Raw genomic sequence first — 27923 nt, forward strand, 5'->3', positions numbered from 1 at the left:
AATCAAAAAAACCATGTAAATCAGGGACATATTTTTTCTTCACCTCCCAGACTTCCTCAGTTTGCCTCCATGCAGATTATGGTTGACTTTCAATTACAGTTCATCCCTGAGTGCATATGACAGTGTGATGCAGGCCCAAATAAAACACATCAGGCCTTTCAAATAGGCCGGTTCAGGACCACTGAGCAGCCAACAGTGCCAGCCAGCTAGTCAGCCGGCCGACAAACTCCATATACATCCATGGATGTGAAAAGAGCTCAAGGAAGCTAGAAACTAGCCATGCTGCATGCGCCTAACATATGCTCTATTCCAATCTGTGTCACTTTTCATTTGCCTGTTCCTCCTTCCTTGGTCTAGAAGATTCTCTCATTCTCTCTTTCGTGTTTCTGCATCTTTCCTAATGATATGGCCTCTCTCTCTTTTTCTCTCCATCCTTTTCTCTCTATCATTTGGTGATGCTTAACTTGCTCTAATGTGGCATTAAAGTAGAGTTTTTGCATCAAAGCTACATGTGTGTGAACGCTTTTCTTTATGATGCCTAATGCCGACCAGCTCCATAGCATTAGGCTTGTTGTCACGTGGCCATATATTTGGCAGGAAATGAGGATGACACATTCATAAAAAGAGGATGAGAGGGAGTATCATATCGCTAATTTGTAAATGTAGAATGCCCAAATTTGGCTAAGTTTTGGAGCAATGCACAAATGATTAACAGAAGCAGCCATGCAGACAGATATAAATGGGTCGTGGTAGCTGAAAGGATTGGGCTCAACAGAATATTGATTTGGGTTGCTTGCGAAGAAGATGCCCCATGCTATTTGTTTGATACTTGTCCTTATTGGGAGTCAGATCATCAGAGAGTGATTATTTGTTGCAGGAAAATACACAAACTCTTACAGTGCCTGCCTGTGCAGATTTAAAAGGCATAGAAAGCAACAGAACAGCTTTTCATCAACATTTTAAGTATATGCATTGGATGTTCTCTATACCAGACACAGTTGTACTTGTGTTTTTAATATACAGTATGGTGTGTGTGTGTGTGTGTGTGTGTGTGTGTGTGTGTGTGTGTGTGTGTGTGTGTGTGTTTGTGTGTGTGTACACGTGTGTGTGGGTGAGCTTGAATGACATTGAGCGTAACGGTAAACATGCTCAGGTGTGTATTTTTCTGCACTTTTTATAAGAAACCCATTCAGTACATGGCCAACACTTAAGTGTCTGTCTGTATCTGTGTAGCCACTCATGCACCAAATAAAAATAAAGCAACCGCTGCTGTGCCAGCTTAATGTAGGAAGGATAGGCTGAGGGGTAAGAGAGAGTTCATTAAGAGATTTCAAGGCACCTGAAGTTCATTTGTCTCCCTAAAGCATCAAAACAGGATAATAAGGACATGGGAGAGGGGAAAAGGCAACAGCGATTCAAGCCTTTGTTTTTTCTCTCTTTAACAATGCTCTCCTTTAAATAGCAAAGTCCTTTCATCCTTATCTGAGTCTCCAGATATCAATACGAAAAAAAACTCTTAATGCGTTCCAATGTCCATGTTTATGCAGGTCAAACCTGTTTCCTAGCACAATTGTGAAAAGATAGAATATTCCAATTCAAACCACTGGTCATTTGTTTGAATTTGTCTATTCAGTGCATCTTGTTTAACAGTGTTTTGAGGGATCGGAGATTTTTCCACTGCAATGTTCATTTGTTGGGACCTATAAACACAGACTTAATGTGATTTCAAATCTATGGCCCGTAACATCAAAATCTAAAATGTTGCAATACACACTAAAAAAACAGATACAGATTTTAAGACTTTGACCTGGACCTTAAAATGTGCCAGTCTGCATCTAGTTATTGCATAATTAAAGGGGTTTAATTGTCATTTAGTTTCTGTTCCTGGCTTCCGTTAATCAATGTGTTTTTGTACCTGTGTGGGCACTCTTGTCCCTGCCTTGCGCACGGCCGGTGCTAAGGCTAATAAATATGCTCTTATAATCCTGCTGCGGGTGTCATCCAAGTGTCACTCCTAGACATAAGGCAGGGTGACAGTGGGGGGCCCTTTGCAGTGTGTGTGCGTGTGTGTGTGTGTGTGTGTGTGTGTGTGTGTGCTTAATTTGACTTTGCATGGATGAATGTTGTGAGTTTAGGTAGAGTGCATGTGCATGTGTATGTGTGTGTAATGCATTGTGTGGCGTGCACGTCTGAAGGACTGATTAAGACACTCTGCATCAGTGGGGTGGGACACCTGGTCTTAGTGGGAAGATGGGCTGCGGGCCACCAGGGCAAGAGGTTGGGCAGAGAGAGAGGCACGCGGATGCAGGGGGGAGGCCAGGTGAGCTACAGGGAAACACCGTCATCCACTTCCGCACCAAAAGGACTTTTAATTTAGCTGCACTCAGAGTAGACCGAGGCACATGGCATAGGTGGAGAAACACATTGCTGCCAAGCTATTAAGTAACCCTGAGTGGCAACGTGACAACACACAAATAGATATACTGGATGAACACACATATACACACACAGACTTGCAGGACTATAAGACAAGGAACAAAACACGTGTGTTGGGCTTATTGACTTATGTTGAATCCAAGTGGCTCTGACATCACTAGCTAATACAGCATACACTGTAGCAACAAAGCTACTATTTCCTCTAATTGCTTTTATTTATTATCCAATAAAACTTTTCTGAAAAGCTGCATGGTGAAATGGCATATTTTATCTGCAAAGGCAGGGCAAACAAGTGTGTCTGGATGTTATTATAGTCAAACTGCAGGGACATGTTTAGTTATGTCTTGTAATTCCATGTGGGCTCACCATCCAGATTGAATGAGTCTGTGTCTGCTTAACTGGTGTTTCTTACACCAGTCTAAGTAGGTCATTTGACTAAGATAACCCACATAAGGCCTGAACATAACAGCTGCAGTAAGTGGAGTATTGCTGTAACCTGGTCATCAGTTGTTTGAATTGTTAGCGTGCATGAGGATAAGCTGCACATTTAGGGTCCATATCAACTGTAACACATGGTGATGGTTGTTGACAGTGATAAAAAGAGACAGGACACATAGATAGAGCACATTAGGTGAAGTGTAGATGCACATTCTCACACACACACACACACACACACACACACACGCACACACACACACACAAACACACGCACATCAACATCACATCCAGTAAACATTAAAAAGCCTGTGGCAGCTTGCAAGAAAGAAGTTGCAAAGCTGAGAAGGAATGGCAGTTGTCTTGGTGTTCTAGGTGCTTAGACTTAAAGTAATTACCGCATGTCTGTCATTGACGATGAAGGCGAAGAAAATGTCTTCCTCAGCTGCTCCCCTGCCTGTTTTGTTCGCTGCACTTGTGTAAAGTGGGAGAAAAGTGTCATTCAATGAATGCAGCTATTCTTCCAATGACAGCTTCATATCTTTGAGTTGGGGGAGGCCAGCCCGAATCCTCCTTTTCTAATGTTAACGCCTTTGACAGAGTGTTAAGAAAGAGACCCCACCTCTTTGTCCAAGCAGAAAGACATACACATATATGGACATGCACACACACCTACGCACGTCCCACTCTTATAAGTTTTAACCCACCCACTCGACAATTGCAGGGAATAATATTCACACATGCACATATGGACAAATGCAGTGAAGGGGTTCTTTGCTGAGTGAATAGATGCCCTTGTTAACCCTGCTCAGCAAGTGTTCCTGTGTTAATGCAGCTGATCAGATGGCTAAGAGAGAGACAGCGAGAGCAAGACAGAAGGAGAGATGCTGCTGAAGAGCCGAGAGCAGAAGGACTTTTCTACATTGTTACAACTATACCTATTTTTCCGTCTGTCAATCCGTCTGAGCTTGTATCCCTCTTACTCTCAATATCCTATACCCTCACTTTCATATGTAGCAGGCAAATAGGTCAGTTGTCATGGTAACAACTGAGAGGCCAAGTATCTTCTGGTCTTTTTAGAAAAGTAGGGGAAGTCTCCGCCTACCCACCACACGCACACACACACACACACACACACACACACACACACATACACACACACACTACAGTGTAGTGAAAGGGTCTGGGTTCGGGTTAGAGTGACATGGACTGTACTGAGTGGGTGATGATCATGGTAACATTTACGCGCACACACATACAAAAGTCAGTCAAACACTATAACAAGGAACCTTTAATTTGTTAAGAAACCGTCTTAATTCAAAATGAATGGATCAGTATTTCTATATAGTTATAGAACGTATTCTTAGTTCCAATTCCCAGCAAAATCAGACAAAACCATTTATTGCCACGCCGGTTCATCAGAAACTCCTTCAGTTCAGACTCCAGCGGGGCCTCAAGCAGCAACCAGCCTGCGGCGGCCAAGCCAAGATGTGGCTTTGCTGCCGCCTTTTACCTGCAGTCGGAGCTCTGGTGGGAGGTGGTGAGCTCTGTGACCGACAGCAACGAGGAGCACACGCTGCCGGAGGCCCAGGATGTATTGCTGGCCCACTGGAGGAAAGGGAGGCACGAGGGAAGCAGAAGCAGAACTGCACTAGTCCGACTTTCAGACTCTGCTGTCGTAAAATAAGAGGTTTTCTAAAGGTCCAGCCAAATCAAAACTGGGGAGCAGCCATGACTGGTCGTTAACATTACATGAGATTATTGTATATTGTACAATTCTTGGTGGCAGAGAGAGAGAGACAAAGAGACCCCTGCGGCTCACACACTGACGTGTATGTTACGCTCTATTAAATTAGCATGAGTCCAATATTAAAATAATAACATTTACCTCCACAATAAATGCTTTGGGTTCCAAAATCAATACCTCTACCCTGTAATGCCAAAGTATCATTACAAATAATAAGAGCAAAGTTGTTGCATTATATTGAGCATTACAAAAAACTCAGAAGGGCATGCACGTATTATAGATTAAATAATTTCATTTGAAATGTCACAGATTCCCGAAAGAGTAAATAGAGTTGCATTGCTAATGCAATTTTTCTCTTTTCTTTTTTTTTTAGATGGGGGGGGGAGCAAAACATTTGTACACAAGTGTGTGCTCTTGGTGTTTATAGACATTACCATAAGTTAAATGTGTCTTTACCATTTAAGTTAAAATCCAAGGCAAGCTGTAAAACTTTACCTTGCGCTTAATTGCTGGATCCAAACATCCTTCATAAGCACAACCAGAGCACATAAAGCACTAAAGCACTACAGAACCATCTCTCTGCATCCACAAAACAAGCCTATTAGTGTACATTCCAAGAAAAGAACTACTCCACACATACAATCTGAGAAAAAATTATCATGGATTGAGGCAGACAAATGATTTAGTGAAATAAAAATGACCTTGAGAGGAGTGATGATTGTATCATCTTTGAGTTGATAGAGTCGAGTCTAAAGGTGAACACAGAATGATAGGGAACTAGTTGAATTGTGAAGGTGCCTGTCATGCTGTCTATGGTCTCATTGGATGAGCCACTCTCAAGGTACTCAGTCTCCATTCATAGCATGAATCAATGGCTCCTGATTAGATTTGGGGGGGTTACTATGCTGTTTTTGTTTGTTGTGACATATTCCCTCGCTTTGTGAGGTCTCTATGCTCCTGCCTGACAAAGGCACCACCTCATTCGATGGAGGAAGAGAGAAATGGGGAGACAGGAACTGGGGGAGGGGGATCATGGAGAGGGGCCGTCAAGGCTGTTTCTTGTCGATCCTTGTTGTGTTACATTCCGCTGAGCTGTTGTGCGCAGGCTTAAATGTTAGCATTTGTGCTTTCGTGTATCAATCTTTGCTTGTTTGTGACCATGCGACAGCAAAGCATTTGCAGTCACGGAACGCAATTTGTTAAATATGCATCAGCATGTCTGGTCGAAAATGAAACCTGATTAATTTTTTTCCCCCGCGTCTATTCCTGGAGGTTTCTGCTACTATAAGTCCACATTTTGTTCCTGCCACTCTCTCTATTCAGCAGAGGATTTGGGATTGAAAGAGGAACATGACTGAAAAGAAAGACATCCGCTATTGATGAGGGTTTCAAAGTTTCCAAGTATTCCGTTATACTAGAAAATGCATGTCCGTCGTGTGTTTGATAGCCAATTCAGACGGTGAAAGCCCAAACTGGAAATTGTGTTGAACGACAGAACCACATGTCTCGCTATTTTACTGCATGAGTCACATGTAACACTGCAATCCTGTTAAGGGCATATTATGCTGTACAATCTTCGGCAAAGGAAATTTATAGTTAGAGATGTTTACCAGAGGCTGTTTGAGAAAATACACTCCACTGCATTCCAGCCAAGCCAAGGCCAAGCCTCAAAGCCTTCACAAGTAAACTGTCGATGTGATAAGGGGCTGAAAGAATCCAATACCTTCTAAATCTAAACAGAGCCAAAGCATCTGCCTTAATAATAAATGTGCCATGCTAAAAGGTTACTTGAACTGCGGAATTTAAATTTAATTGAGGCTGTGTGTTGAATAATTAATCTTTTTCCCAGGGAACACAGGGTGCACTGGACAGCCCAATGCTGAGAGCCCAGAGAGACACAGAGACAGAAGGAGAGGGAGAGAAACAGGCAAAGATGGAAGGAACACAGCAAGTTGTGCTGCGCCAGCCCACACCACCATCCCATGAACCCTGCCAGAGCGCGACCCACTATACAACTCAGTCAGGGCATGATGTCATCCGCCACACCATCACCCTGGTAACCAGCCTATGTGTGCGGGTTGTGTGCAGAAGCGAATAAAGAAATCAATCTTTCAACAACTGAACACAAATAGGAGAGTGTGAAAAAGGGCAAAGAGATGATGGTCGGGATTTTTGTTGTTATTATTGTTGTTGTTGGGGTACAAAGCCATTACAAAGAGGAGCATTTAACGTCTGTCTTTCATGGTTGTATCAGTTTGCCCCCCCCCATTCTCCTCCTCATACTCTCCTTCCTCTGTAGGTATTTCAGTTGGAGGCGTCTCCTTAGATCTGTGCCTTTTAATGCTGACTGCCGCAAATCTTTTGAGGCCGACTACAAAAGCAAGCTGGCAGTAAACTTTTCCCCTGAAGGAGAAAGAGAGGAGTGCTGTTTGGGATAGCTCCACTCTGGGGAATCTCCTCCCCGACACGGGCTGATCTGAGGACGCCACTGTCCCTCCCTTGTCCTGACTGGCCCTCAAACACGCACGCACACACACGGACACACACACACTCACACACACTCTCACACACACACACACACACACACACACACACACACACACACACACACACACACACACACACACACACACCTGCAACAGCGTTGCTGGTGCTTGTGTGTTTGCCGTGTCGACTGACTCTGTCCATGTAGAGGAAGGGGGCTTTTATGTGTTATGGTGCATGTTTATGATTTGCCTTGCTGCATGCAGTACAGAACATTGCATACAGTATGTAAACACAATATTGTGCATAATCATAGTCGTTTTATTGCAACAGTCCTGTCCGTGAAGCAGCAGCAGCTGCAATCGTAGTTTTCTAGGTTCCCCCCCTCTCTCTACCCTTCTTCCTCCCATCAGCTCTCTCTAAGGCAGCTCCCCTCCATTGTTGATCTGACTCTGGGCTCTACATTGCTGAGGTGGCAGATTGTGGCTGAGAGATGCCTCTGTCAGGAACGTGCTTATCCTCTCGCTCTAGCCACCCTCTTATACATAAAATATCAAACATCTGAGGGACAATATGCTGACCTGCTGTGACCTCCACGCACACAAAAGGGAGCACACTCAACAACTCGATCGCAAACACACACACCCCGGAAAACAGAGAGACACACACACACACACACACACACACACGTGCACAGATGAATGCTGGCATACAGTGGCACACACACACACAAATGCTCAGAGAGCTCAAGTCGGCTCACATCCCCCACTCGTACGTGCCTTGACTTTTTTCCATCACCACCGCATCCCTCAGATGATGTATTTGCGACATCTGGCGGCGTTCGCTATATTCATGGGTACCGAGATACAACGTGTGTAGGAGGGAGAGAGAGAGAGCAGAGAAAAAGAGCTGTGGTTGGCTGAGATGGCACAGCGACTGAGGGAAATCGAGACAAAATAAGAGCTGGGTAGTGTGAGGGAAAGGACCCCTAATCAGGGGGACATTGATGGACGGATTCATTGGCAAATATACTGAGTTGCACCGTAAAGCCGCAAGCACCTCGAATTCCTCAGAAAAAGGCTTGGGTACCCCCTAGTGGGCGCCCGGTGGCAATCTGGAACTTTTGACGTTGTGGGGGTGTGGTGGAGCTGCGGTGGGCTGCCATGAATCCATAGGGGTCAGAGGTCAGCCTTCTTGAGATGCAGTGACATCATGACAATGGGACACTTCTAGAGCCTCAGAAACACAAGCTGATCCATTCTGCTGAGGCGAAGGCACCAGGCCCCTCTTTTCCCACACTTTCACACCCTCTGCCAGACAGGGAGAGAGGGAGCGAGAGAGAGCAGAGGGGTGAATGTGCAGGCCTCACCCCCAGAACCCCCATCCTCCCACCCACATCTCTCTTTCTTTCGCTCCCTCTCTTTCTTTCAGGGGCTAGATTAAAAGAGATGGCTTAATTCTGTCTAATTATCTACCCTTACCCTCTCCGTGCCCCCCCTCTTTTTTTCTCCCTCTCCGCATATCTCAGTGTGCGGATACTAATTAGCTGATGTGAATTGTTTCTACTACACAAATAGAATCTAAATCTAAAATGATATTCCTGTCTTCTAAAACTTTACACATTTGTACCACCGGTATAGGCTTGACATTTTTCTTCTCCCCACTGAGTTAGAAATAATCCAGCAGTGTACCCGTCTTTTCTGTGGACCAATCAACACTATGATACCATGACTGAAGCTATTCATCACTCATTATCAAATTGCTCAGATTATTGTAAGACATAGGGGGAAAGAAAGTCTGATGTAAATGCCCTGAACACTGAACGGCTCTGTCGGCTGAACCTACAGCAATCTCAGCATTAGAAAAACATTTGACTCATCAATCTAACTGCATTAGCTCAACAACAAACAAAACATTTTTCCTCACACATTAATTTGCTTTATGTAATAGCCCACTACTGCAATTTCTGTGTGCGTGTGTTTGTATGTAAGCGTGTGCGACTGCATGCACGTTACATAAGCAGAAATCACATTAATGAGATGATACACTGGTGTTGAAAGTGCTAATTAGTAGCCAGGCTGAGGGTGAGGAAACTAGGCGAGGATCCTAGTGACTTCAACCATTGTTTCCTAATCCCCTCCACACATTCATAATTCAGTCCATCATGGACGGCGATGATACAACGCCGCTCGTTTTGTCTCTTTTTCTTTCTATCTTGTCGGGGAGATGATGGTTTTCTTTTTTTCGCTTCTGCTCTCTTTCCTTCTTTGCTGTAAGGTTTCACTGCGATCATAATAAAATGTGCGAGCGAGGGATGTTCGCCTCGGGACCCAGCTGTCGGGCCACTTTGACAGCTTCATTTGTGGTGTCGCTCTTTGATCCTTCCTGTCACTGATATCCAACGCCACTGAACATACATTTGCCCCCCAACCCAAATAAATAAATAAGTACTGAACTGTGCAGTGCAGATCCAAGTACGGGGAGATTTTCAAGCTACTTGGCTGTTTGCTACTGTGAACTCGCTCGCCTCCACCCCCTTTTGCTCTCCCTCTACTGTGGCGATGCATCGACACCCTCAGGGCTGATCCCTTTGTAAATGCTCTCTGACACACACCCACTACACACACACACACACACACACACACACACACACGCAAACCCCCCCCCCCCCCCCCCCCCCAGAATCACTCCCAACACTAACTCCCTTTGCATATAGTGCCTATTCCCAAAGTGCACCATTACTGCATGTTAGGAAGAGAGGTGTTGTTAAGATATGAAGAGTGAGGCGCAAAACTAAACAACAGAAAAATACAGATACACCTGGCATGATATACGGGTTAGGTTACCATACAGTGAAAAACAGATAGCAGGAGGGAGAGCCAGAGGGGGACTGATTATGATCGGTGATGTCAAGTCTGAGATGCTGAGATGACAGAGATATCAGCCATATCTGCTCTCGGTGATATAGATACAGAGAGACAGATATCAGCCCACACCGGCCTCCCACTACATGGATACAACCACCTCAAGAGGAAATGATGAGCCAACAGAATCCAGAGCTGTTACTGTATGGCAAATGGCAAGTTTGTGTACTGAAAATACAATTATTTAATTTATTATTATAATTATTATTATTAGTATTATTATTTCTTCTTCATTCATTACGAAACAAATGTTGAACATGTTAATGGTAAACAGACAACATATTGACATTTGTAACAATACAGACATACACATTATAACATAACATAATGGGAAACGTTGGTAATGCACTTATCTGCACAGGTAACAACATGTTGATACAGAAGGAATCTTCAAAACGTTCACAGACAACCTATTTTTAATGTGTTTTCCCTTCAATACCTGCTCTTGCTCATAGCACCTTAAAGCATTAGTCAACGCATCAGTATTATGTTTGGGAACCCATAGCACTTGGTTAGGGTTAGAAAGAAATCATACGCTTGATTTGATACTGAAAAACTTAACAGTGACTTGAAGCACACTTTCTCCCTAATTATAACTAACGTGCTTTTGTTGCCTCAAGCTAACTGCACATGAGACTAAGAATGAGAACTCCTGTCTCTTGTGTTGAGTGCTTTGTATGCCCACCATCTACCACAACCTTCACAGTGCAAGATGATTGCACTACAAGCGTATCACTTCCCTCACTAGAAACAATGTCCCCCGCCAACATAATGCAGGCAGCTATTATGTTTTACTTCAGACGTAACAGGCAAAACCAACAGTAGTCGATACACACATTTTTTAGGATTCAGGGTTGAACGAGAATGCAACAAGAGATGTGAAAGAGCAGACTATGTTCTGAGACTCTGGTGACTGACTATCTCTTTGGCTCTGTCATATGTTTCTTTTCTGATGTGAAAGGCATGAACCCAATTTGCTCTGCTGCAACTATCTGAACTCTGCTTCTCTGCTCCAGCAGTAGGTTTCTACCCACTGAAAATGCCTCACTCCAAATCTTTCACAATCATTTACTAGGATAGGTGCATGAAAAATAAAGCAGTTTTGTTCATCGTTGGTACAGCAAGTGCACGGATATCTTCCCAACTATTCAAAAACATTCAGATTTGTATTGCTAAAATCCACCATAGAAATAACTACATCACACTGAGGAAAGACTAACTTTCAACCCAAACATGCACCTCGAATGCATCACATAAGCAAGAATATATTTATACATTTTTACAACTTTATTGGGCAAGGACATGTTCAGTCCCGGTAACCCTCAGATTCACATCACACACACTATATATGGACATGATGTACATATAGGAGAACCTCCTTGAGACATCTTTACTGTTGGCAGGCTCTGGGATTACCGCAGGCATTTTGAACTCTCAACCAGGCATGTGGGCATCAAAAGTAAAGACCGTACAGATGGAGACGAGAAATAGAAAAGGCAAGAGGAGGAAGAGACACACTTTGAGAGAATGCGAGGGAGGAGGGAGGAGGGAGCCAAGCCACCTTTACATTTCTAGGGAGCTGGTGTCAGGCTTCAGTATATGGAGAGCACTGGTAGAAGCTCACCTTCAGGGGAAGAGAAGAAAACTCCAACACCCCGACTACTTTACGAGACTGTGTAATAAGCAGATAATGAATAGATACCTGTAAGGTGCATATGAAGGATAGTGGAAACAGAAAGGCCGCAGAGTGAGGCTAACCTTGAGAACGGTGAGGGGCAGAAGGAAGGTCTACCACGCTGTGATAAGAGGGGCCCCTTCAAATGGCTGGAGGAGGAACACTCAGACAGGAGGGCTAGGCAGGCTGACTGATTGCAAGATACAGCCCAAGGGTCACACTCTGACACAGGGAGGGCAGAGATACTGGACACACACTCACACAAACATACCAGGCCCACAAGACCCACCAAATGAGTCACATGCACAAAAACCTTATACCCCTCTGACCAGCTCTTCATCAGCGCAAGTCAAACCCAAGATGAAGAGAAGACATATTACAAAACAGATGGAGTGATAGGAGGCCAGATAGGAAGAGACAGTTCAGGGAGGCTCGACAGTAATCTAAATGTCCTTTCCTATGATTGTCATTGGCATTCTTGTAGACTGGCATGTAGCAGTAGCATATGTCAAATAATACCACTCACCGTTCAGTCTGCTGTAAAGGGTAGACCTGTTTCCATAATGTCATAAGGAAAAAAACATCAAAAAAAGATGCTTTCAGCAAGCCATAGTCCTGCATCCAAAGAATCCATCAAGATCACTAAATGTCTCCAGTTGCAAATTCAATCAAGCAGACTGTTCTTAACAGTCATGACAAAGCAATACGGAGAAAAACAAAGATCTATTTTTTTTTAAAGAAATGACAGAAAAAGAATTGATTCCTGCAAAGGCAATTTGACTCAGAGGAAAAATTCCAAAGCTTTCCCTTTATGTTTAAATGTTTTTTTTTTCCCTCCTTCCCCTTTTTCTTTGTCTTCTGTCAAAAACAACTTGGGCTAACATCGCAAGCTGTCACATCAAGGCCATCCCCTGCATCTTACAAAGGGGAGAATTCTGCAGTTGGATGGAGCGGCAAAGCTTTCAGACACCAAGCCCTCGTTTACACACAGGAGGTGTAAAGATTGAGGAAAGAAAAGCCTTTTTCTATTTGAACCAGAGTTTGCGCCCTGAGGACAAACCCATTATAGCACAGTGAAGGAAGTTTTCTATGCAATAACTGAACAAATAGATATGGATGAAATGCTCCGGGAGGAGATCTAAATTCCAACCTCTATTTAAAAACAATGTAAGAATCTGAAGCATTGAGAATATTTTTTTCTCCCAAATGATTGCACTTTCACATGATTGTTATCCGTCATGTACAGCACAGTACGTAAGGAGGACTTGCTTGCCAACATAGCTACTACGTAGCTGCAACACAATCACAAACCAGTGCTATAACAGAGTCTTTCATCATGTCTGAGTGGACACACACACACACACACGCACACACACCCACACACACACGCTTTCAACATCAGCAGATGCTTTTAACTATTAACATCATAGAAGCCGGATAAGTGTGCCCCCTCTTTTGCACCAACCACTGGGGAGGTGAGAGGCCTTGTAGTCAACATGCTGAAAGACTGCTCAATGATCAAAGACTCAGAAAAACATGACCCATGATGGTTTCTCTGAGAAGATAGGAGCCAAAGAAGGTAAAAGCATAAAGAGTTGAAAGAAACATATAGTAAAGATCCGCAAAGGTGGGGGAAAAAGAGAGTGGGAGGCAAAGGGAAGGAAGAGTGCAAGAACACACTTACCATTTGCCACTGATAAACACTACCTGCTCACCACATGTACACCGTATGCTGATCTTGCTTGCTTAGATTCTAATAAAATACATTAATAATTATTGAGGATTTGTCAAAATGGTGCTTTTGGATTCCTGAAAATTAGCTTCAATTATTGTCAACAATGTATTTGTTAATCGTATTGCAATGTATGTAAACACATGATGAAAATTATATCATACAAGTGAGGGAATTCAGTTTGACATCCAAAAGCACTTACTGCAGCATGGTGCAGTACAGCCTAATTAGCATAATGCCCAATTAGCTAATGCTGGTTAATCATACTGCCATCACTTACCTTAAGCGTTGTCTGATAGAGAGTTTTACATTCTTACACTTCTCGCAAGAATGCCAAGAGGCTGTCTATATGTTCTGCTGACTGCGGATGAGAGTATACAGGAGAGGAGAGGAGAGGAGAGGACAGGAGAGGACAGGAGAGGAGAGAGGACAGGAGAGGACAGGAGAGGAGATGAGAGGAGAGGAGAGGAGAGAACAGGAGAGGAGACGAGAGGAGAGGAGAGGAGAGGAGAGGAGAGGACAGGAGAGGAGACGAGAGGAGAGGACAGGAGAGGACAGGAGAGGACAGGAGAGGAGAGAGGACAGGAGAGGACAGGAGAGGAGATGAGAGGACAGGAGAGGAGAGAGGACAGGAGAGGAGAGGACAGGAGAGAACAGGAGAGGAGATGAGAGGAGAGGAGAGAACAGGAGAGGAGACGAGAGGAGACGAGAGGAGAGGAGAGGGTTGATTCCAGCTGGAGTGTTCGCTCCAGCCATCTACAGATTTGTCAAGACAAGTGTCCAGACAAGTGCACCTCTGTGCTCACCTGTATCACCAGGGGCAAGAGGGCGGGACAGACTATTTCAATTCAGTGAAAGTGTGTCTGAGTGTGTGTGTGTGTGTGTGTGTGTGTGTGTGTGGTGTGTGTGTGTGCATGTGTGTGTGTGGAGGGGTATCTGTGTGTGTGATTGCATATCCGTCTGTGAAACAAGACAAAGGAAGAGAGGGAGTGATGAAGAAAGGCAAAGAAAAAGTGGAAACAAGTGTAGAGAGAGCTCCTGGACAAAAGGTGGAGGCGCAGAGTACAAAGATGACCACATTAGAATATAAATCCAGGGCCTCGGGCACTCTTGGCACTTAAAGAGCCCCTAAAGTCAAGTGTCAACTATTATGTGCCATCAGTGGCGACACAGGGTCACAGTGCAGGACGGATGAGGTCAGTAATAGTGCTCACCCTCTCTCTGAACATGCACCATTAAACACTCCCATGGTGTACGAAAAGGACCAGCTGTCATTTGGGTGGAAAATAGGCTTTGCAGTGACAAGATTATATATCTAGCTTTTTACACAGGATTTCCTTGTACAGGATGAGACACTGTCTTTGATATTGAATTAGGTGAACAGAGTCCATATTTGCATAGACACATTTAGCTAATGATGTGACATTTTACAAAATATGCAACATGTGCATTCAAGGCGGTAATATTTACAGATGTACCCCATTTCCTCCGATTAACTATCAAACAGGTACAAATAAAACACATAGGCAACATGCAGAATGAATAAAATGGCTCAGTTGTTTGCTGCTAAACCAGCTCTGTAATTACCTGACGGATGTTTTAATTGTCGCATGTTCTAATCTTAATATTACTCAATGCTTTAGCAGCCCTCCAAGTGAGATTGATTGGATAAATCAGTTGGAATTATGGGAAAACAGGAGGCCTGCCAATCAGCGATGTGTGAGTGAGTTTGTGTGTGAGTGTGGCTGGGGACGTGCCAGCACATGAGCACATGTACATGTTTGTTCGGAAGTGTGCATATCGATGTGTGTGTGAGAAAGTATATGGGGCTGACAGCTGGGCTTGTTCAAAAGGCTTACCGAGCATTCTGCCTGTTTGGGAAGCAACAAGCGCACGGTCTATCTGAACAGGGATCTAAAACCTGTGTCAACAGCAGTACAACTGGTGTAAACAGCCACTGAGTAAACATACCAATGGAGAAGAAGCTCTGATTTATTTTAGTTTAATTGGCTTCAGTATGAGAGTTCCAAAAGAAAAAATTATGACAAAAAGACAACTGTATTTGTCGCAGGGCAAACAAAAAGAGTTAATAAAGACTAATGCTCCAATTCAGAAAGACCATTGTTTGTGTTTTCATGTTTTCACGTCATCATGTGTGTTTCCAGTGCTTAGTGCTTGTGTGTGTGTTTGTGCATGCAGGTACACTGTGTTTGCACTTGTCGTTTGTGCATGTTTGTGTATCGGATGTCAATGCGTGTACACAAGTATGATGCTGCACTGTTTGTGTGTGTGTGTGTGTGTGTGTGTGTGTGTGTGTGTGTGTGTGTGTCAGTTCATCAGCTTGTCGGCGTCACAGCCCTTCACTAAGTCCCAGATTAACAGTGACAGGCAGAGATCCCTCTAATTATCTCTTGCTGGACCACATGCAAATGGCAGAGTCGAGCGTAGAGCAGTGATTGGCTGGGGCAGCCAGGGCGCTGCCGACGAGCTAATGAGCCTGGCAACAAGATTCAACCTCGTGATTTACCACCAAAACAACCTCGCCGTCACACACATTCGTTCACACAGGAGCGCACAGACATTATGTTTTAGGCATTTAGCTGCACGATGCCCTTTGTGAGAGAGACTTACACTAAATGAGTAAAGAGAAGTCTTGAACATGATATTTAGTAAAAATAAAACCTTTTTCAAGGGGATGATCTCTCTAACCACTTTGCTGCAATTGGTGCATCAGCACACACATATGTCAATAGACATTAACATTAACAATTGTTTTTGTACATGTTAAATTACTATTACACTTCAAACAAAGCTAGAAGCCTAACTCAGCACCACTTCCAGAGGGTCTGAAGAAAGACGGCACATGAAATAGAATGGTAAGTAAATGATGGACTGGAACAGACGGTCCCAGTCTGGCTGTTGACAATGGACTGCTGTAGTCAGCTAAAAAGTCAACTCAGTAAATCAGCAGGAAACATGGCAACAACGTCAAACATTCCATCGTGTCTTGAACGGAGTCCCAGTCCATTTTAACTGGTTGACAAAACTGGTTCCAGGGGCATTTTGCTGACAGAGCTTACAAACAAACAAAAAACAAAATACCCAGTGGACATACTAGAATTTCTAAGCAAAAGTTTCAACAAAGTTCCTAAAGTCAGTTATGGTAACAAAATACCTGATGATAAAACGTGGAGTTCATAGCATCTCAGCGAACATCGTGCTGTGGCAATACTATGTTTTTATGTTTGCAGTGATATCAATAGTCAGACATTAATACTACTAGGCTCACAATGACAGCCCATCATTGTACTCAATGTAATGTGGCAAGGCTCAATTGGTATTTTCTAGAGACATTTTGAGTAGGCTGTACAAAAGATGATAGACTCTATCTAACAGAGCTGTCATTTTCTTTTGTTTCTGAACAAAAACAAAAGTGTTAAATAGGCCATAAAGTTGTTGAATCATGGCTCTCTTCATACAGTATTTATAATAACATGTTTTAAATAGCTGCACATAAGGTCTGTGTAGCAAAAAGGTATCTTGCCAGATAGTAGTTCTGCTTTGTGAGGATCCAACTGGTGTCATCCCCAAAATTATGGCATAAAACAACAGACAATTCTCCCCTCCACCACCAATTACATACTCTGAAGACAAAGCATGGCTTTCCATTGACGTGTGGAGCACTGTCCTTAGATCTGTACTATTAAAGTGCCCCAGTGTATTTGGGAAGCCTTGTGACTTGCCATTTTTAATCAAGAACGGGTGGCTTTGTTTTGTCCCTGTTCCATCCAACATTTCTCTCCATCCTTGGAGGGCTTTGCAGTAGATTAAGTGGTATTTTCATTTAGCTCTGGTGTACAGAGTCTCTCCAACTATTTATTCATCCAAAGTTGGAAGTTGGAACAATCATGTATCTTGTGAAATTATCTGAAATCACAATATCTGTGAAAAAGAGGTCAGGTGAAACTGCGGAAAGTTCACAAGCCACAAGGGATAACCAGATAATCCTGTTGAAAAGCTTGCCTTGTGGCATAAGCACTATGCACAGACAATCCTGTCGGTGAATATAGCGATATTATTGTAGCTATTGTTAACAATTGTAACCATTTCAAACCCTTTGGGAGTGGAGATTGTAGCAGTGAAATGGTTTGAATGTGATTTGTGATATAATAACCAGAAATAGATGGGGAAACTCATTTGCACACGGCTGCATGTACATCCACTGCTCAATGTGACCCTGAATGCTCTGTTCAGAGGAAATGACAGTCTAAAGTGTTACTTTGTCAGCACATACACTTAGAGCTGGACAAAGTGAACGCATATTCCTCGGCTTAACCGATGTAAAATAATTTCCCCTCTATCATACTTTCATACTGTAGGATAATGAATTAGGATCCATTTAGGTTATAAGACAATCTGGATAGCGGAGGTTAGAAAAAAGGTATATGTTTCACCTGTATTGCCCCTGATAGTCCAGAGAACAAAGTAATGTGCAGTAATGATGGATGTCTTGTGTCTCTAGAATGGTTTGACCATGACCACTCTCTGAGAAGATAGATTTGCTTCGACCCTCCAGATCGTTTTTAGAGAGACCAGACAAATATTTTAGATGTATCAAACTGAGCCGTCACACTGGAGGTGAGAGGAGGGAAAGGGAGACTGAGAGATACATACAACATGGAGGAGAGGGTGGGGAGAGGGTAGAGAGAGAGAGAGAGAGAGTGAGAGAGGTGGGGGAGTAAAAGTGCGGCCGGCTGGCCGGCCAGGCTGACAGTTGACTCTGTTGGATGTGACTTTCACAGTCTGCTGGCGGTTTGTGTGGAAGCCATCACATCTGTGACTGGCCGTTTGATTAATGAGCCTCTCAGCTTGTCTGTGCAGTTTGAGGAGGGGCCACGGCCTTATTCCAGGCATCACTGATTTATTCGCCTTTGGAGCAAACCTCCAAATATCACACACACTGAAATATAAAAGCGGACGTTCACACACATGCAGGCAGACACATGTACGCCCTCCATGATATGCATACGGTATACAAGTTGGTGCAGTGCAGATGCGTACGCACACAGGCAGGCTTGGAAGGAGACTTGTGCACGCCGCCACCTGCTTACAGCTAATGAAAACCTCAATGTGTCAGTGCTGTCCAGGGCGAGCGAAGACAAAACACACCATGTATAACCAAGCAGACAAAAGATGTATTCTGTCTCCACCAACACAAACTCCCATCCCTGGCTGTCAGTCAGCAGAGGGGACACACACAAGGGGATCGACGAGAAAAGAAAGAAGCCCTTCCTCAATGACACATCACACTCTCCTGATTTTCAAAAGTGACAAGTCTTTTGAATTTCTGGCCTCGCAAGACGGAGAGCCTGATGATGGCTTGAGAGCGCTTCTTCTTGTTTCTTTGGCAGCGGCAGCCATGAAATGTCACTCTGGCTAACCTTGAAGCTCTTTTTCTCCTGTGTTGTTTAATGCTTCCAAGACTAGGGCAACCAACTGCTCAAAATGGTACGGTAACATCGCCCTTTAAGTCAGATAAATGATTCCAGAAATACTTCGAGGTACATAAATGTGCATTAGCATGTGCATACCCTCTAACAGACACGTTCATGTACTCAAGCGCACAACCACACACAAAGCCCCACCAACCACCAGCACTCACCCCCCCATTCCCTGAAGCGTAAAGTAAGACCATTAATCCAGACACACTGAGATCCAGCTTCTCCCCAGGTTGATCAGCGTCCGTGGAGGAAGACGAACATTCTGACATATTTGTTTTTATTTTATTCCCTGAGAAAAAGGCCCGCCATATGGCAGAGCCCGGGAACAGATGGCTATTGCCTACTTCCTGAAAGCACAAGCGTCTATCGCTGCAATTTAAGGAGCCGCTCAAGCAAGAGAATGCCACAGACTGGCATTTTTCCACAAACTGCTATTGTTATGGACCTGAGGGGTAACAGCAACAATGAGACAATGCAGAGGAAATGTTTTAGTGTTCAGTAGTTACAGTGTAGCTTACCGTATTAAGCTACAAAAGCTATGGGTCAATGCTGCTAGCACTCTCTTACTGTCAATGTGTGGAATAAAATCGTTAAACCGAGTGCTCACTCTGAACATTAGCGGTGCAAATAGCACAAAACATTCTGTCTAACTTTACCTTTACTGTTGACCAAACATGTACGGTTTCCTGGTCAAGGTATGAAGTCTGTTGTCTCATGCTGGTTCTAGGAAACGGTACCTGGAGCAGTGGACACGCATTGTATATGTAAGCATGAATGTCCTTGGATGATATTAGGTCCTTATGATGGAGTGGAGGAGCTGCCCTGTGACACATCGAGCTTCATCTCTCATACTTGGCTACCTGTTATCAACCAGGTCAGAGGACCTTCTCTGACACACGGACACAAGAAAAGTGTCTCAAAAAGTCACCTTGGCAGATGGCAGTTAAAATGTGAATTTCCTCTGTGGCAATGCTCAATACCTTTTAGAGATTTGCTTTATTTACTTGGATGGAAAAGAAAAATGACAGAAAAGACTGTGGTTTATGAAGGCCTTGTGACACAAAAAAGAAAGAGAAGGTTCACCATTGCTTCCATTAATTTCAACATACGGTACATAGGGGTTGTGTTGCTTTTCACTTTTCCACACAAAAGCATGCTGTGACAGACTAACATGTGTTCACTCAAGAAAAGAGGATTTTAAAGGGTAACCAAGGACAAACAGAGTTATCCATAGATCACTAGTTTAAGAGAAACTATTTCATATCACTTGAGTCACTTAGCACTTTAACAGCTCATTATTTGAAGTCAAAGGGTGAGGAAATGTGGACACATTTCACTCTGTAGATCATGACAATTAACACAAAAAACTTGGTGAGTAATTTGTTCAAGTTGAAATGTCAAGGGCATATTTAACCTGGGTATGTCATGTAATTTATTCTGGCTTTTCAGTAAAGAACCTTCCTTTATTCCTTTAAAGCTGCTATAAACTCATAACAAACGAACTGAGTGAAGTGAGGTCTGTCATTTACCCTGATTACTATAAGATGTGGTATTTCTGCTGTCTTCTTCTCTTTCATGAGTCACCTGTACAAATCTATCATTGTCTAGATCCCCAACCTGTTTCCCAAGGGACATACATCGTCGGTGCATCTTGACACAATTCAAGACGCTCTACTCGTTCACGTGATAGGTGACCCCTAAAATGAAGCCCACAAGCGAGCAAAATTTAAAAAAAGAAAACTGACATCTTTGGATAGCTTTATTTTGAAAGGGGAAAAGGCCCAAGGAGATAGAAGAAGAGCCTCAATTACAAAAAAAAGAAAGCTGCATTTAAAAGACAATATCAGGAGTCGTACTTAAAATACGGGTTTATCGCTACAGGTGATTCTTACATATAATGTAAGTTAATAAACATACAGTATATATATATAAATATATATATATATATATAATAAAATAATTATTATACATGTGTATATATACTGTATATATATATATATATATATACATATGAATGATTCTTCATAATATGGCGATAATTCTGTATAATGTTAGTTGTATTTTTCATGTACTTGTGTATTTATTTTATTTTGTCATATTTACCTTGAAGGCCGGTCCGTGAAAATATTGTCTTACACCAAACCGGTTTGTGTTGCAAAAAAGGTTGTGGACTGCTGCTGTACAGGATGTAAATATGGGTACAACTAGGCTAGATCCTTAGTCAGTTATCCTCGCTCTAAGTCAGTCCATTATCTATACATCACAAGACCTGCAATCAAAAACGACCAACAGGCTAGTCAGCCTCCTAGCATTGAGTGAAAATACCTTTCAGCCTGTCATAAATCCACCTAAACTAGTCCACTAATGGCTGCCTCTTACTGTTCATCCATTGCACCAACCTGTAAGTACCTAACCAAGCTAATGCACTAGTTTGTCAGCCATTTAGCCAGCAAATAAGCAGGCAAAAAAAGTTAGCCCACCCACAAGTTGTCCATGTATCCATTCAAACTTCCAGCCTGCCAGGAAGCCAGGTCAGCCAGTCAGCCAGTCAACCCTGGGGTTCCTTCGGTGGTATTAATCAGTCTGGTTTCTGCTGAAAAGCTCAATCTGCAGATGATGGATGATCCATCGTGCTGAGGGAAGCGAAGTGACAGGTGACAAAGAAGGACACACACACCTGTATAAATCCACTCTCCCTCCTGTCTGGCTACACTGTCAAGGTAGCAGGGTAAAAGTGTATGTATGTGTGTGCTTGTTTATATGTGTGTGCAGGCGCAAGTGTCTCAGCATGTGTCCTGCTCTGCTAATGAAGTCATCTGAACAGTGATTTAACAGCCCTGGTGTAAAAGCCTACCGCTCTTAACTCATAGCCTTGCTCCATTAGAATGTGATATAAACCCTGGACACAATAACCGTCCTGCCACTGTAACAATATATGGGGGGCCAATGGGCCACACTGCTAACTCACAGTCAAGGGAGTGAAAAATATATTGTCTGTGTACAGGGAAGTCATTCAAGGAGAATAAAACTCATAAGACAAAAAATACAGAACATCACAAGGTCACATCGAAAGGTGTTGTTATACAGTATGGGACAACGTCATTACTATTAACATTGTCAAGAATGTAAGATGATATCTTCTGGTTTGTCCAGCAACTGGAGGGAGTAAAAGAGTAATTGTTGTGAAGCTTGTGCGAAAACAGCCAAGGGCACTTCAGTCTGCGGTTACGCAGAAAGCATTATCCTTATCTCCACTAACAAATGGATCATACAATCCAACATCAGTGTGCTTATCCCGTGAATGGTATTCCATAGCTTGAGAGATATTTTTGAGTCGCAGATGGATCTGAGGAAAACTTTGACAGCTTACATGTCGCCAGCCGTGAAACTAACTTCCTGCTCTGGGCGAGCGTCTCAGGCAGAACCAAAGCCTTTCTCCAAATCCTCCATGAAATCTGCTCCTCTGGCCCAACAAAGAGAGGCTAATGAAGCAAATGGCAGAATCTCAGACACATTGATACTGTGAGATTAGGGTGAATTATATAACCTTTACCCCCTCCCACTCTCATCCTTCCTCATACTTGTTGGTGCCTTGTCAGTATCTCTCTCTCTCTCTCTCTCTCTCTCTCTCTCTCTCTCTCTCGCTCTCTGTGTCACTCACAATCTCAAACTGCATCCAATCTCATCTTTTTTCTCCCTCTTTCTATCTGACTTCAAATTCACTAAATTCAGTTTCTATTCATGTATGCCCCAACACTAATATGGCTCAGTCAAGCAATGGCAGTATCTGTTTTAACATGCAACAAAGCAGCATATAAGTGGAGGAAGAATGGAGTGTGGGTGTATGTGGGAATAGGAGAGAGGCATGAAGGCAACAAAGCTCTTTACAGCAGAGCACAGAGCTGCGTACTTCACCCTTATTAGACCTGTGTCCTTGGCAGATGCAGAGCTTGCCCTTTGTTAGAAAGGTGTGTGTGTGTGTGTGTGTGTGCATGTGTGTGTGCTACAATGGTGGTGATTTAGAATGGATTGGGCGTATAGGCGTGGAGACAGGGTGCAGTAGCCCCATGGCTCCCTGATAGCTGGCAGCGTGACAGCTGTGAATGGAGAACAGGGAACAGCCTGAAGTATTGCCATCTAATATGTGTCACATACCTGCATAAATATTTATGCCCATTGCAGAGTAGAACAGGGGAGATGGGGGGGGAAGGGGAAGATGGGACAGGAGTGGTGGACTTGGATTGGAAAACTCTTCAATCGGATGAGACTAAGATCTGAGCCAGCCACTCTTTTTCTATCTTTAACAACCTTTCTGCCTGAAAAGTGCAAACAGCCGACATGCCTCAATTAGCAAAATCTGCAACACATTGTGTCCATACCGACAGTCAGCCACACATGCATTAGCAAAGACAGGATCCAATGATTCAACACACTCAGGATATCATAGCACTCCAATATCCTTTTTCCAGAGTTCTTTCCACAGTCAGCCTCCATTGTGGAAGCCACAGGAGCCCTTGGCCTTTGAACAAAGTGGAAGTTTGAACCTCTGATGAAGAGCAGCTGGGCTATATGATCCCCAATGACTGGAGCTTATGCTGAAGTTAAGTCAAATAGGGAATTTGGGGGTGGAGGGGAACTTGCCTCCGGAGTCCCGAGTGAAAGGCTCATTTAGTACAGGTATAGACACTACTGATGCAGCACATGTCTCTTTGGAGCGGGGCTTTTATTTCAGAATAAGACTGCTCAACAACAAAAACAAGGATCATAATAAAAACATGAAAACACAAATAACACCCCCCCACACACACACAATGTCAGTGAACGTGTGTGTGCATATGTGAAAGTGACGTTTTACCTGTTGGCCAGCAGAGTTTTGAAGGTGACCTGACTCATGCCCTGATATGCTGGCAACAGCCTTGGCCAGTCCCATGCCCAATCGACCGCTGCACTCTGTTGATGTATGAGGATAGGGTATTGTTAGTTATTAATCAGGGTTAATACCATCAGTGCATTACCGCTCCAGCTGGGACCCACTAACAAAGGAGGAAGGGGGTCCCCAGCACAGGCTACCGACACCAGGCGATCAATCATGTCCGCACAAGAAGGTTTTTATTCCAATAAGACAGCAATTAATTTATAAATCCATTTGGGGGGATGTAGCCATCATTTATAGAAAGATAAATCAATTTTGGGAGGGAGTCGTTACTCTTGTGACTGCTTGTTTTTTTTCTTCTTTCCGTCTTCAATGGCATCCTGCCAGCCCCCCCCCTCCTTCTTCTCTCTATCTATCTCTCTTTGGTAAACACATACACATGTACTCACACACACAAACACACTTGGCACTAACACCATATTGGGGAAGCAAATAAAAATCAGATTGCTTTGATTGCCAAAATGTCACTCTTAACTCCAGGCTGAGTTTTATTGACAAAAGGAGGAGAACTCCACTTGTTCCCTCCATCCATCCAGCCCCCCTCTGCTCCTTCCTCCCAGGTGATTGATGGATGTAACTTTTCTTCCCCCCTCCACCTGCCATTTTATTTGACAAACAACACAGGCACCTGAAGCGGAGAAGGCATTTTAATCATTCCCTTAATAGGGTATTTCTATGCAAAGCTATGCAGCCTCCTGTGATAAGCCAAAAACAGGCCAAGTCGTAGGATTAAAACGTGTCTGTTCTTGAAAACAATAGTGGAATCACAACTACATTTCAAGAGATGTAATATGAGTATAAATACATCTAATCTGTTGTAAAAAGTGAAAACACAAACACACAAGACTGTCTGGAGGAAGTACTAGCTTCTGTTGATTGTGTGGTGTGATATCAGCATATTTCCCTTGATAGTAGGCAATAAATGAGGGGAGAAAGCTGACAATTCTCACATTGAGCTAAAACTACCTGTAGCTTGACTTATTCCCTTTATAGAGAAGAAATCTAACAATTAACTGAAAAATCCCGGCAGCACTCCTGGGGATACGTTTGGGGTAAGAGGGTATAGGGTTCAAAGCCCCAAAGAAGTGCACTTTAAGACTGCACTCTCCTTTAACATTACTCTTTCTTTTATGAAAAAGAAATCTTCTCTCATCGTTTCACCTTTTCATTGTGCTTTTCTTCCTGTCAGCCTAACTCCTGCCTGGAAAAAGCAACGACCTATGGAGAATAGGAAAGCCGAGCCCCAGAAAGACCTGACAACTTCAGAGATTACCACAGTATATAGAGTAGAGACTCAAACAGCACCTAACCTTCAACATTAAGCTTCTGTCCTCAGGAGGAAGTTAAAACAACACCGCCTCAGACATTACAAGTACACCCACACAGTACAAAGTCTAGATACACAAATCCACGATTTGCTATCAAAATAAACTGTGATGATGACCCAAACATGCTTGACAAACCTGATCCAGCTTCTTCTTGCCAATGTGGTCAAATTGGTGGAGAGGATTGAAACCGTTAGTGTCCGCACGACTCTCACATTCAAGGTCAACGTATATCGAGTCAGGAGGATCATTGGGCGAGTCTGTGCTTCCATTTAGTTTAAACATCAGTAGTTCCTGTAGAGACAGACGGAAGTGGAAAGAAAGGGCAAAAACAGAGAGGAGGAAGGTTGAAAAAGACATCTTATGACTGACAGACAATATATTAAATAAGGCTTCAATAATAAAGGCTGACAAACAGGGAGAGGCAAAAAAGTTCTTTACAAGAAAAACTTCTTTCAACGGAGGATTCTCGAGGCTATTCAGCATACGGCTTACTGACATTATTGCAATATCATTTTTTTCTCTTGTGAAAATGATAATGCACTTTTGAAAGTTTGTATTACATGGCCATACGGTTTCACTGACATGATGTGTTATACTCCATCTCTACATTTCCTTATTAATCAGCCTTACACAAGTATAATTAATCAGAGCAGTTCAAAAACAGAGTAATGAAAACACCATATCTATAGATGATGTGGGTGGATGTAGAGACAGAGGTTTTCAGGACACCAGAACGCATTCTACTTTTGTTTCTGTAACCTTTGGTGCGGTTGCTTGGTGCAGGTGTCTTGCAAGATGTACAGTATAAAGTAATGAGTGTGTGTGTGTGTGTACATGGGCATCCCGGTGTGAATTCAGTATATTCCCATCCGTCAGCTTGACATGGCCTCTGAACCTCCTATCCCTCCACCTCACTGACAGCCCGGTCTGTCCCTGACCTTTGTGTTCCTGCCTCGACCTTGTGGAGATGCTCGAGCTGCCAGGAGGGTAACTCAGAGCATACTTGGGACGCCCATTCACATTCTATTAAATTGCTACGCAGAGTTATAGCTGTTCACAGATCCCATCAACAGCCGTATAATGTACATAGTGCTTATATTTGTGTTATTCTTTGGGCTGGTAATAGACTATGGAGGACCATGTCTGTAATAATCACATGAGAACTAACCAAACGTGGTTTCTCCTTGCTCTTTAGACAACCTTATCACCTCACCTATATATATATATATATATATATATATATATATATATATATATATATATATATATATATATATATATATATATATATATATATATATATATATATATATATTTATTAATATCAACACATTCAATAAAAAGACAAAAAAACAACAATTGAATTAGCCAAAGACTGATATAGTTTATTCCTATGTGCCATACATCAGTGTTGTTGTCCAAAACATTCCAGTCACCCCCACTGACATTGACATCAGCAAAAATACAGAATATTGCCAGCCTCAATTATATTTACCATGGAAAGAGCGACCAGTTAAAACGAATTGAGTGCACATGACACTTCTTGTGGCCTTTTTAATTATTTCCAGGAGACAACTCTCATTTAAAAAATCTTGTTTTACCAACTGTGTACTTAAGCGAAAACATCAGTAAACTCCCTCTCCATGTAAATTTACTGGGCACTTTCGCGAAAACTTCTACTTCTCATTCTGTTAAACTTTTTTTTGTATGTTTAGCTAGAATAACTTCTACTCCAGATTGAGAAAGAAGAACCACTGCTCTTTCTCACTCAGATCTCCTCCAAAGAGTTCTGTACTGAACGTGGTAACTCCATGTGGTTCCCTCTTCTCTACATGTGGCGAGCGTAAAACACAGGAAATCACTGTAGGTTTGCACCCTTGAGGTCACCTGAACAACAGAAGATCAGAACAAGCAGACTGCACACAGGCAGCAGCCCTCTTCCCTCCGTCTCCCCCTCCTGAACAGCCTGCGGCCTCAGGCCAGCAGCCACCTAATTGCTGGGGAGAGGGAGTGCTTCCCTACCTCATTGCCTTGGATGATGTGATAGATCTGCCTCAGGTAGTCGCTGCCACCTGCTTTGTGGCAGACCTCCAGCAGCATCAGGCCTATTTTCTGCTCAGTCAGTTCAGCTGCAGCGACTCCGCTTTCCTTTCCTCGCTCAAACACGCTGAGAGAGAAACAGAGAAGGGAAAGGGAGGATATGGGAGAGTGGGGCAAAGAGAAAGTAGAGGAAACAGGAAGATGGAGGGTGTCAGCTTATATGTCGATACCACCTCTGGCTGAGGAAGTACTCTCTAGTTTAGAGAAGAATTTGGGGTGGAATTTGGAATTTGCTATACACAAGAAAATTAACTGAAATACAAGTTTATTTTTTATTTTTAGAGACATAATTCACTCCAGAGGGCAAATTAAGTTGCAATTCTTGGCAAGGAAAAAATTATATCTCTGTTCGCTCCACTAAACATTTGGTCAAGGGTCACGCAAGTGAGAAATACAGTCAAATTATTGATAATTTCCAGGGTTTTCATTACCATTCATGAGATACATTGGGGAATTTTTACTGAAGGATGTTGGTGCACTAAAAACAATTGGTGTGTGTATTCTTCGTCGCATATGTGTGTGTGTGTAATTGTGTGTCAAGGTCCTCATGCATGTACGGTCCCCAACCCTGGCAGACGGCCGCATCGTTTTCCTGCCCTTCCTGTATGGATGGATATTACACTACCGT

The 27923-nt window shown here is 43.1% G+C and overlaps 1 protein-coding gene across 4 annotated transcripts in view; it reads right to left on the minus strand.

Annotated features, from left to right (window-relative positions):
• kiaa0825 (KIAA0825 ortholog) overlaps positions 1-27923 on the minus strand; it is a 105394-nt gene that overhangs the window by 33671 nt on the left and 43800 nt on the right. For all 4 annotated transcript variants that reach the window (XM_034540695.1, XM_034540694.1, XM_034540696.1 and 1 more), the window contains exons 20-22: positions 27218-27362; positions 25331-25486; positions 23790-23884 (exon numbers count right to left, since the gene is read on the minus strand). In XM_034540695.1, the coding sequence (XP_034396586.1) occupies positions 23790-23884; positions 25331-25486; positions 27218-27362 (396 nt within the window). The remainder of the gene's footprint in view (positions 1-23789; positions 23885-25330; positions 25487-27217; positions 27363-27923) is intronic.

The sequence above is a fragment of the Cyclopterus lumpus genome, chromosome 9, assembly GCF_009769545.1.
Source record: "Cyclopterus lumpus isolate fCycLum1 chromosome 9, fCycLum1.pri, whole genome shotgun sequence".
Taxonomy (NCBI): Eukaryota; Metazoa; Chordata; class Actinopteri; order Perciformes; family Cyclopteridae; genus Cyclopterus; species Cyclopterus lumpus.